Source organism: Falco punctatus (assembly GCF_963210335.1).
Source record: "Falco punctatus genome assembly, chromosome: 5".
Lineage (NCBI taxonomy): Eukaryota > Metazoa > Chordata > Aves > Falconiformes > Falconidae > Falco > Falco punctatus.
This window is the reverse complement of record NC_137584.1, coordinates 5,971,711-5,983,852: the sequence shown is the minus strand read 5'-3', so window position 1 is coordinate 5,983,852 and position 12,142 is coordinate 5,971,711. Positions and strand designations below refer to the sequence as shown.

Genomic DNA, 12,142 nt, shown 5'->3' with positions numbered 1-12,142 from the left:
TGGGTTTGTTAGGTCATAAAAGGTGATTTCCTTTAGGTTTTCATCCTGTGCTGCCTGGCAGTATTTCCAAAACCCTGGGTAAGTAAAAAATGCATACTGAAGTGATTACTAATCTCAGGACTTTAATGAGACTGCTGTCTATCATTTTTACAAGATGATGAACGAGCACTCAAATTCCCTCTCCTTCTTTTCCTTAGTATACAAAAGTGGGGGTATATAGCATTATAGCTACACAATATCAAAGCTTCCAGAGTAGATTTCTTCAGTACATACATCTAAAGGAGACTCTGTCTACTGGTGGGACATCTCTGCTGACAGCTCAGGCTAAGCGAGCCCCACTCTTATATTGCGCACAGTCATGCAAAGAACCTTCCCTAGCCCAGGCTGCAGGGCTGGCAGGTGAGAGGGACGCCAGCTCTCTCCAGGTGCAGTGTATCAGCACTAGATCACCTGCCTGTTAAGGGCTTCTGTGAGTAGAGGGTATGGACTAGGCCAACTACTGCAGTCCCCTGTGCTATCAGTGTCCTGCTTGTGACTCTCCCAAGGCCGGTGTGGACCCTTTGGGTAAGTGTGAGATGCTCAAAGGATAATTCTTCCTTCCTCTTTAGTCAGGTGCACTGTGATGAGAGGGAGAGGGTACAGGTTGTGGTGCTCTGTGTGCTCAAGCCACCCCTAAGGCTGCTATCCATCTCATAATGCAGTCAGGGCCAGAAAGACCCAGGGCTTGCTCATACCTGCAAACCACAGAGAGGGAGCTGAGATTTTTTGCAGGCATGCCTCCACACACATATGTTCCAGCTGTGGATCCTCTGGTGTTTTATTTCAGGCTATTGTCATATGCTGGAAAAGGATCTGCTAAGATGTGGGATGACTGCAGTGCATACACTTCCTATCCTAAAACTACTCATTCATGGCTGGTCCTCTTTGTGGTGCCTCGTGGTATTTTGCTTGTTAGATAGGTCAGCCTTTTCATTTGCCTGTGCAACCTCCATTGCTTTGGGCTCATCTTGGCCAGGTGTCACCTTCCTGGTAAGCATCTGCCTGTACTCGAGTGCAGTTCTCTACCTGGTGAGATTAAAAAGTAGATTTTTAAAACCTTTTTTTATCAAAAGTAAAAATTCCAAACAGATCATCAGAAAGTCCCAAATCAAATGTAAAGCAAACTTGTCTCCTATTCCTGTACGGTCCCAGCTGAAGGTCTTTGACTTTGTCAGATTTGGCGTTAAGCAGACAAAAATGACCAAGTGCATTTGACAAGAACTCACAACAGTGAGCAGGTATACCAGCAAATGAACAGGGAGAACAAGTTAAGAGAGTGGCACCTCCCCAAGACCAGGACCTCTGTAGAGGAAGAGGGATGCTGGTGGGGTTGTAAGACCAGTGGGATAGGGATAAGGCTTCTGTAACATCCGTTACATCTGTGAAGGGGAGGTGAGTTAACGCCTCAAGGAGGGACGTGTCTGGTGTGAGCTCAGAGGATCAACATCAGGATTGTGGTCTCGAGGGGCTGTGGAGCCCCTGTTGTGTGGAGGAGCAGAGGCAGAGACCAGCCTGGCAAGGGAACAGCATTCTACAAGCACTAAGTGTTACCTCAGCATGACCGACCCCCGAGGTTTAATCAATGTCACACAGCAGTCCTCTCAAAATATCAAGGGATTAGTTTAAAAGCCATGAGGTATTTTCCAAGGAGGTTATGACATTTATTGTACACACTCTCTCTGCCTGTTAGGCTGATCCACAGGTATTAAAAGAGAGAAGTGAAGCTAAAAATAGTATTTGGTTCACAGACTGTGCAGAAATGCAACTCTGCCCACACCTGCCTGGGAGCTAGCAGTCCTCTCCTGTGGGGCTCAGTGCCTCCCTGGAAGCAGCAGTGCTGCCCATCTGCCCAGCCTGCTCAGTAATCACTGTCCCTCACTGCATTACAGGGAGCCCTTCCACAGTAACGTCCTCCAGAGCAGCCTTGCAGGGGTTCCCGAGTTGCTGCAGCCTATCCCTCATGGTCCTCTCCATGCCCTGCCAGAGACATACAAGTAGACCCCAGCCCATCCTTGCTAGCCCTCCTTTCATCACCTCCTCACTGAGCTTTGCCTGCACGTGCATGCATGCAGCTGTTACTGTCCTCACGGGCTACCGCCACCAGCTTTCCCACCGTCCTTTTAACTTCACCTATTCCAAGGAACAAGGCTTTTCCTTCTAATCCTGCTCTACGAGGCACCATGAGGGATGGTGTTGACTGAGAAAATCTCCAATCTTTTCCTTTTACGATAGTCCTTAGACCTAGGGGAATTTTCCTGTGAATCTCTCCTTCTCTGGAGTAAGCAAACCTGTGAATGTGTAAGTATGTACCTGGGGACACACGTTGTTTTCCCCCTGCGTTCCTTACAGAGGGTGCTAGTTGTAGAGCATGCTGTCTTCTCGTAGAAAAATATTTTGTATTACAAAATTGTAACTTATTCCATTATTTGTTTTTGTTTGGTGGTTGTTGTTGGTTTTTTGTTTTGTTTGTTTGTTTTTTAGATGGAAAGTGCAATTGAATATGCCATGTTGTTTGGAAATACCTTAAGATATTTGTGAAGCACATAAAATCCCTATATGCATCTTCACACCTTGTCTTTATTCTATCCCTACTCAGGGAATGGTGGAAAAGGTGTTTTCTTTTGTGTGAGCATCTGGTCCAGGGCCCTGGCAGTGGAAGAAGCAAAGAGTGAGCTGGTTGCTCAGGAGTGGAGGAAGGGCTGCCAGTGTCTGCAGTGGTCTTAGGTCAGAAGTTTCCCTTCTCATTGCAGAAAGCCAGCCTGACCTTCCAGGGTCCAGAAGGATTTTTCCTTATTGGTCTTTCTGGACCAGTGTCTGGCGTTGTCACCCAGCCATGCAGGTTCCTCAGGCATCATCATCATCAGGCACCTCACCATCCCCCTGCTTTCTGACCCTGGCAAGCATGTTCATCTCCACAAGAGCTTGCCCAGCGGGGCTGGCAGTCTGCAGTGAGCTGCTGGTGGGGACAGGGTGTACCTCCATACCCAGACAGCCCTGAACCCTGGGGGCTGGTGCTGCACAGACCTCTCAGGCAACTGCCCTTCTCCTCTGCTGGGCACCCAGGAACTGCTGCGTTTTCCCGTCCCCACAGTCAGTGCTGGCTGGCCAAGTGCTACAGGAACAGCAAAAGGACCTTGGCACAAGCTCCTGCCGGTATCGCTGCCTGCTTTCAGGCTGCTCTGCCACATTCACTCTCTCCGACCATCATCTCAAGCTATGAATGGGAATACTTACTATGACTATCGGTAGCACTGACCATGCAGACCGAGGCAGCTGCCTGTATTTTCTTTGTGCCCCCCCCCCAAGTTTTTTGCAGATTGAATTGACTTGTAAGATGAGAAGGGATGACTGAGGTAGGCGACAGGTGTGATGGCTGTAAGGAGTCCTGGGGGCTGAGATCCAAGCATGCGGGCTTGGACAGAGGGGATGCAGCTAAGCTACTGCTAACAGCATCAGGTGAGCCTGAGGGTGGCAATACGCAGTGGGACGCTGAGCGTGGGGGGACGGGGGTGACACCTACACCTTCCCAACCAACCTCCCCGCTTCCCAGTAAGTCCTCACCTGTCTTCTCGCAGGCATCCCGCATCCCACAGCGGCAGGTACCCGAAAGGGAAGAGCCACGTGGTGTGGCAGAGACATGTCTACCCAGAGCGGCAAGCTGATGTGTCCAACAAAGCTGCCTTGTCGGATGTGGCGGTCTCCGAGGGGGGGGGAGAGGAGATTAACCGTGAATAGCAGCGCTGTGTGCTCCTGAGGCAATTCTTCCAGGTCATTTAATGTAAATAAACAAAACCCACAGCAAAGTTAAAGGCAACCCTGTAGTCTGGCCACAGCTATGAAGGCAGTAGTTTTAGGAATTTGTTTGCTTCCAGAGTTGCTAAAGGTTTGGAGAAATTAGCTATAGTATGTTGATGTGAAGATTTATGAGGGGATCAAGCAGATATGAAAATGAAAGAGTCAACAATACCAGAGCAAGACATGAGACAGTGAAGTATTTTATTTCCATTGCTTTCAATATTATCTCTTGGTTGGCAGGAAATAATCTGAACGGGGAGACTGCGTAGCAGAGGTACGGAAAATAGATGTGATCATTTTCCACAGACGCAATGAGCACCACTCTAGATATTTTATAACTTGCTAGTGTTTTATGTCATTTCTTCAGACATCTGTGCATTAGAGTGACTGAGAACTGCAAATGATGTATAGTTAAGATATCCCCCTATAATTAAGCTGAAATAATGCTGGATTATTCTAGCGTAATTATAGGAGGCTATTTTAACTATTAGCTCATTAAAAAGCTATGATGCAAATCTCGTTCTGAAAGAGACGAAAAAATGAGGGTATATGAACAAAATGTCAGTGGTCCTCTGCTGAGACCAGATGGAGAGGTATAACTATACTCAATTTATCAGTCAATATATTTAATTATAGCCAGGCTTGGATGGAGCCTGCAATGGCCTTTTATTATGTTTAGTGTTTGCAGACGGATGTGGTGATTCAGAAACACTTGGGAAGGGAATGCGATACCTATGCAAAAGGGTGGATTTTCACTGCAGTTGGTCTGGGTTTCACTTGAAGCCCTGCCATGTGCTCCTTTCTGGATGGGAACCATCCTTTTGCCCACCTTGCACTTCAGGTGTGGTGCACAGGGTTACAGAAGCTGGCGCTGCAAGGCTAAAACCTGTGAGCCAGTATTTTGGTCCCACAATGAGCCTGGCCCCAGGAAGCGTGAAGCGGTCACAGCTGGCACAAGCCCCGCTGGAGCACGATGCGCTCATCTGTGCCTAATCTGCTTGGGGTCAACGTTGGTCAAGTGTTATGGAGCAATGACATTGCCCGGTTTGGGATAATAAAAGCAAAGCGTATGCTTGGCTAGTCCGGTCTCTGACAAAGGGCATCCTGGAAGAGAGCTGCCTGCCCTTGTGTGCTTTCTTCCAGCAGCCAGAAAGTTCTTCTCCATCTCATCATCTCCCTCTCTCCCCTGAAGGACCCCACTGGAGACAAGGCACCCAACGGCTGGAGGGAGGAGCTGCTGCCCAGCTCCCAGCACTTGCTCAAGCTCCGCCTCGGCTATGCTAACCAGCAAAAAGCCATCCTGGGACGAAACTCTGATCCTGTTGCACTGGTAAAGATAAGGGTCTCTCTTGCCTGGCCCTGCATGTAGGGTGGTATACAGCTGGTGCACAGTTTAAGCAACCAACTCCATTGAAACTCCATTTTTGGGCTTTCTGAGACCTCCAGCATCCTTCCCTCGAGAGAAGGGGACCTATGCATGTAGTGATCAGTCTCTGGCTTATCGTTAGGGCATCACTTTACAAGGGCCAGGATTTCCCTTCCAATTCAGCCACTGCTGCTGCCTTGCTCAGGGTGATTTGCGTAGCAAATACGGTTGATTGTGCCTGCTCTGCCCAAAGGGGCATCTCATCTCTGGCATCTGACAGCAAATGACAGGGCAAAATAATAAAGCAGAGGCTAAATAAGAAAAATTACTTGCCCTCAAGCATTATGGCAACAAACGGTGAAGAACATGCCCTCGGGGAACAGTGAAATGAATGAGATGAATGTGTAATGTCCAATAACTACATGTCGAATCAAAGAGCATACTCTTAAAGTGTGAAGTTAGCAGGAGCTGGTAAATGCAAGAAGCAGAGAGTCAGCCAGAAAATTTATTGTTGCGTAGGATGTCATGGTATGTAAATCTTGCTGGAACGCTCTTTGCGGTTGCTATTGGCTTTTGATGGGGTAGGTAATGAGTGTAAGACTTTGTTTTACAGGAAAATAATGAAGAAGGAAAACCAACAGAAAGGCAGGCATGGCAGCTCAGGTGAAACTGAAGTCTCACCCAAATCTCTTTGTGGCCTAGGCTTCAGCTCCAAGGGCTGGAGACAAGGAAAGTGGGGGTTTCTGATGGAGAAGGAGGGGGAGGTGGACTGGAAGAGCGGATGGAGCTAGCTACAGTTGTACATTGGCATTTCTTTTTTTTTTCCCCTCGGCTTTCCTCCATAGCTGACTGCTCAGCCCAAGAGCAGCAGTGTGAGGCAGTGTGGGCACGGAGACCCAGCAAGGGGCCATGGTGCAGAATATTTTTATGCTTGACCGAAGGACTCATGGGTAGACATGATTGGAAAAAGATGCTCCTGAGTTTGGCCCAAGGGGATTTCTTTCTTTATTTTAATTTAATTAAAGGCTGGCTGAAAATTAAGAAAGTGGCCAGGTGCCCAGGTGAGCTGGCAGAAAGCATCTGTGTGTGCATGATGGATCTGAGCGACTGGAAACTGGGTACACGTAGTGCCCTGTTGGCTTATGCGAGTTTGACAGCGCAGCGCTGTACCCCGAGACGGCAGAACGCGGTGGGTGAGCAATGTGGTTCTGTGCACCAAGGACTGGGCAGAGCTGCAAAGGACGCTGCTGCCTGTGACCCCTGGGGAGCACAGCTTTGGGCTGCTGTGTCCTTGCTGCTGAGGAGACGCTCCACGAGAAAGTGGGTTTGGGCACCTGGAGGGACCGTCACTGGTGAGACCAGTACCCAGTGCCGCGGGAGCCACTGGGTGGCGTATGAACACTGACGTACATGAATGAACCGGGTCCGTGGAAAAAAACAAGGCAAAACTGTACGTAGATAATTAGGTGGGTTCTCTTTGAACTGGGGCACAAGCAGGTGAAACCAACACAGTGTACATTAGAAAAGTGGTTACATGTCGTGCCACCTTTAACAGATAAAAGTCCAGATGACCAAGGGTCAAGGAGTAAAGTTCAGAGGCTGCAAAAGCAATCAGCTAATGAAAAACCACAGCGCAGCCTCGCCTTTGCCGTGCAGGGCATGAACAGGGGACTGCAGGGGTGATGGCAGCTGCAAAGCCTCTCGGCAGACAGCTGCCCAAAATCATTCCTTGTGCATAAATACTGTGCTGGCAACAGTTAGGAGTTTCTCCTGGCTGTGCCTCGCTCAGCTGGGCATTGGTTGTGCTGCAGTTACTCAGTTGCGCGGTCCCCCCAGGTGCCGATGTGGCAGGAGGGCTGCAGGTCCCCAGGCACAGCCCTGCTCAGCTCCACTGCTCAACGCTTTCCTTTCCTATAGGAAAGGCTGTTGCCTTTGCCCAGGGGGGCTGAGGACAGCTGGCTCGCCAGCAGTTGGCCCCACAAGCTGGCTAAAGCCAGGAGGGGGATTTCAGGAGTCAGAAACACTTTATCTCAGCACCTTCCAGACTCCTCACATTTTCCTCCCCCATCTGGTTTGTCCCTGCCTGATCTATAGCCCTTGCTGCATTTCATGGGCTCCCTTCCCTCTGTTTAATGTGATTAAGAAAATATTTGTAATGTTTCTATCTCAGTTTTGCTCACTGCCCGCAATTCCCCCTGCAGGAAAGCAAGCTCTCACCACCTCGTGCAGCTGGGCCTGTGAATATTGCAACAGAGAGCTGCTCCGAGGAGTTACTCATTCCCGGCAGGGTAAGGCCCCAGAGCACCAGAGAATAGCAGAGACTACCTAGCTGTGACGAGCACCTGGAGACGCATTTTATCTCCTCTTAACGAATGTCAATACAAATTAACAAGAAGCTTATTTTGAGGATGTTTCATTTATACAATGCAGGGGTTGGGACAGGAAAGGTGGGAACAGTGCTAAGATAAATGATACTATTCTCAACTAATTCAGAAAAGCATTTGTTCTGAATGCAGCAGCATTGCTATGAATGCTCTTTAGCATCTCTGAGAGCCCCCGTATTTATAATATGGGAGGCACTGACAAGCTTTCACGTTGCTCAGGCATCAGCACAAGCATTTCACAAGTGGCAAAAGGCAGGGAAATGGAGCTGGCAGCCAGGCTGGGGCTGTGTTTGCTTGTCCATTAGCCATGCTCAGTTGCCCACCTTCCCTCCTTTGTGTGAGGTGTGATCATTAGGTATATCTGCTTTCAGCTACCTGTCATTCATCACTCACCACACACCACCAAGTCATCGGCAGGTGGTGGCTGTCTCCTGCCCGCAGCTGTTGCAGGGACAAGAAGGGCAGGCACGTGGGTGTGCAGGGAAAAAGAAAATTGGGTAAGCAGAGCAGAGAGATGATAGCCTGGAAGCATACTGGCTCTCCTTTACTAGCTAAAGTAATTGGTTTTCATCCAGCCTGGAGGAAAGAAGGAAAGTGGAGGTGAACTCTTGCTGCTTGTCCATCCCCCAGCAAACCATGGCTAGGGTGTCCTGCCCAGCTGTGAGAGGTTCTCTTCCTGCCTCCGTGACTCAGCGTCCTTCTGTAAGAAGATCATTCCTTTATGGAACTGAAGTCCTCGCTGCCTGTGACCCGTTTAAGCTCTATGAAGAGATGCTCTGTGACTTTTGGGAGTCTCAGTGGAGCAATAGGTTGATGCTGTGGCTGCTTTTCAAAATGATGCCTGGGAAGGGGCCAGATTACCGGAGGATGGCTGCCTTTCCAGAGCAATGGCCTCATGTGAGAGCCCTGATGGAAGAACAACGCTCCCGCTGTGAGGGGGAGATCTCTCATCCCTGGGAAAAGGGCTAGGAGGGCATCTGCACTGTAGTTGTCTTCTTTCAGATGCACAAAGGTGATGTCTTTCCCATCCTCCAGATGGGAAGCTGAGGCAAAGAACAAAACAGAATGGATTTACATCTATTGCAGAGGAAGTCCTTGGTGGAAAGGAGACCAGAGCCCACATCTCAAATTAATGCCCTTAGTATCTCCTCTTTGTTGCAGGCTCTCATGAAGACCCCTGTAATTTTGGAGAAAGTCACTTAATCTGGGTCGAGATCAGGAAGCATCACAATAGATTTTGACTCTCAAATGGCAGCAAAAGGAGAAAGGGAAGCTTGGCCACTGAGCAGACAGACATTTACGCGTGTCCTTATCTGTAAAGGTTTCCTCAGCATTTAGCATGGATTTAAACTCTCTTTCCTCTGAGTGGCACCCAAAATGCGCGCTGGCTCCAGCAGACTGCAGGAGGCACACAAATGAAATCTAATGAAAGCACAGCATCGCTCCAGTCTCAAGTAGGATTGTGAGCTGCTGATTCCTCCTAGGCTAGGAGAGAGCAGCGTGATTTCGGATGGTTGCTCCAGCATTGGGGTGTCACCGTTCAGCTGAGCATCCCCTCCAATTGACTCCTTCCCCACAGCCCACCTGTGGCTGCAGGGTTGATAACACTGTATGATCTTGAGTCAGCAGGAGAAGAAAAGATCGTTACTTCTTACTGTTTTTTTTTTTCTTTATTCCTTCCAGAATAATAGAGTCCTCCCCTCCCCAATTTTGTTATTCACAGGAGATCATGCAGCCCAAGACACTTTGTCCTTAAAGGCAAAATGAAAAAAATAAGCAGAAATAATGATAAAAGTCAGAGAATATTATAGTTAGTGAGCAGGACTGTCTGCTTTGCCTCCCTCTGCACTGCCCCAAAAATTGCCGATAAAACTAGACAGATATGTGACTTGATGCTTGTGCCTGAATGCATTAGTCAATTTTAATCTTTTTATTTCGCAATAATTATGGCATCGACTATGCCCTTTCAGTCTGAGGGAAAGTTTATAACGCTTGGAAGCACCTGGGTAAGGAAAATGGGTTTTATTGATGTCTTTTCAGGCGACACTTTGGCACAATGCTGGTTAGGGCCCCAGTGCCCCCAGGGGATGCATTCCCACCCAGTGCCAGCCCTGGGCTCCTGGCACCTTGTGGCTGGGTTGGTGGGAGGGCAGGGCTGGCCTGGCTGTGCTGCTCACATAAAACATGGTCCTCTCATCACTTGCACCACGAACACATGGCCTCGCTTCTCCCACGCGTTTGAATATCTCCCCGCTCCTTTTTTAGGGGGAATGCAGGGATGCTGAATGTGGCCTCAGGAAAAGTTGCTCTCCAAAGGTTCTGGGGCCTAGGAAAGGGCATAATTTTAGGTGAACTGGTGGGAAATCTGAGGGGCTTCGTGTGCACCCTAAATGGCTCATCTGAGCTGGGCAGTGTCCCTGTTTACCTATATTTCCACACTACGACACAGCACTAGCCCTCCACCTTTGAGGAGTGAGATCTACAGCTCTTGGACCGTAGAAGGAGATGACGGTGACACCGGAGTTTCTATTTGCATGTATCACGAAACATGCAGCACAGCTTCCTATTTAAATAGCAAATTTTTGCCAAAGCACGAATGCCTCCTACGAGGTTCGGGGTGCCCTCCGCTTGCACTGAAGTGACTCGCAGCCAAGGGCACTTGCCACCTTCTGGGAGGTGCTGGGTGGTGAGTAGCACAGCATCGGGAAAACCAGGCTGAGGCAGCAGAGGCGGAGCTGGTCCATGCTGGAGGGCATTGTAAGTGCTGGATGATGGAAGCGTGGTATAGCACCTGTTTCACAAGGTCTGGCTGAAATCAGTGTTATTAGCCCCCTGATTTCATGAGTACTAAATACACCCACACAATGTAAAAGTAGCATCCCACCAATCAAAGTCGGCTCTGTGTCTTTTGTATCCACTTCGCTATTATTCGTGCCTCACAGCTGGATCAACGTGTGACATGTTGCAGTCCTTCATTTTTCTTGCTTTGGATTACAAGTACTTTTAATGTTTACCTGCTTGGAGAAATAACAGATTTTACCTACTAATGTACTATATATTTATTCAGAAGGCCAGCTTAGATTATTAATCCAAAACCGATGAATTAATTAACTACCTGATGAATCAAAGTAAAGCAATATACTTTGGGTGTTGGTTACATCAGGGAGGGTGCCCAGCAAGTGAGTTCATTGAAGATGTTGTATTTATTTTAGCATTCTTGATTTCAAAACAATAAAATGCTGCTCATGGGTAAACTTACTAAACAAAGGAGACTGCCAATGGGCCTGACAACGTTTCCTTGGTAACATTTCTTAGCTTTTACCCCAGTGATTGATATCCAAGGATAGCCATTTGCTTTCCGCAGAGGAGCAGGAGAATATGGCTCAATGATTCTCTTCCTGGCTCCTGAAAGCAGAGAGAAGCAATCCATTACAGCTGATGTGGCTTTACTCATTATTTGGAAAAAAAAACCAACCGAAAACAGATAAAAGCCCAACAGCCAAGAAAAAAAAAAGGAGACAAATTGCACTTGGAGCCTGATCCAAAAAAAGCCCACTGTACCTGATAGAAAAACTGACTTCATAGAGCTTCAGACCAGACTCCTGATGTGTGTTTAAGACTGACCATAATCTGAACACATTTATCTGCTGTGCTCTTTGCTTTCCTGGATTAAAAATCTTTTGTGCAAGTAGTGTTTCTTTTTGTTTGTGCTACCCAGCCCCACTGTTCATGAGGAGCCCTCAAAACTACCTGCCTTGGGAAATAAGTAGCCATGGGGGGTTGGATCCAGCTTTGATGTTGCAGTAGGATATCTCCAAATTTAATACAACCAAGGAAACTACATTTGCAAGTCCAGTCAGAGCGAGTCAAAAAGTGGTTTTAGGTGTGTAAGGGAGACAGGCTGGACAAGTCACCCTTCACAGATAAAAACTTTTGCTTTTCTTTCACCCCGCATTGCCTTCCCATCCCTCTGCAGCAGCTTTGCAAGTGTCCTCACTGTTTATTTGCAGAAATACACAAAAGGTGCCACTTGTGCCAAAGCCCTTTGCAGTCACCCAGATGACAACACTCGTGCAGTGATTGCAGCTGCTAACAAAGGTGCCTAGCTGCCAGTGCTGCAGCAGTACTGCCACTTTCAGTCAATGATGGCTTCACATCAAACACCAAAACACGTATTAAATTAGTCCTGAAAACCCAGGAGGCAGCTTTCCCTCCACTGCAGGTATGCTCCTGGCACTCCACGGTGGCTTTGGCTGAGCGCAGGAAGAAGATGACCTTGGGTGACTTTGCAGCTCCTCATCACTGGGAGGGCAGTGGTGCTCAGAGGCAGTGATGTTTTGGTCACATTTGCTTCTCCTCGGCCATGCCCCCAACACAGTCCCATTTGCAAGGGGCTTGAAGGAAGCTGTCATGCTGGCTCTGTGCTGTTAGTCACGTCCTCCCCGGATTTCTCTTCCTTGCTAAGGATTTTTCCCCATTTTCCCCCGTCTTTCCCTTTTTTTTGAGTTTGAAGTGAAGGTAGTTGCAGTTCTGCGTCCCCCCGCCCCCCGCCAAGGAT

General features: G+C 48.4%; 1 protein-coding gene across 4 annotated transcripts in view; it reads left to right on the top strand.

Annotated features, from left to right (window-relative positions):
- The window catches only part of LOC308064655 (uncharacterized protein), an 88,111-nt gene extending 75,984 nt beyond the window's left edge, over positions 1-12,127 (top strand). For 3 of the 4 annotated variants that reach the window (XR_013928464.1, XR_013928465.1, XR_013928466.1), the window contains one exon: positions 5,027-12,127. Coding sequence is in view for 1 of the 4 variants with exons in the window: in XM_080389433.1 (XP_080245559.1) it covers positions 5,027-5,164; positions 5,814-5,991 (316 nt within the window). In the remaining 3 variants the exon portion in view is untranslated. The remainder of the gene's footprint in view (positions 1-5,026) is intronic. The other variant, XM_080389433.1, reaches the window with a different exon arrangement.
- The last annotated feature ends 15 nt before the right edge of the window (positions 12,128-12,142 follow it).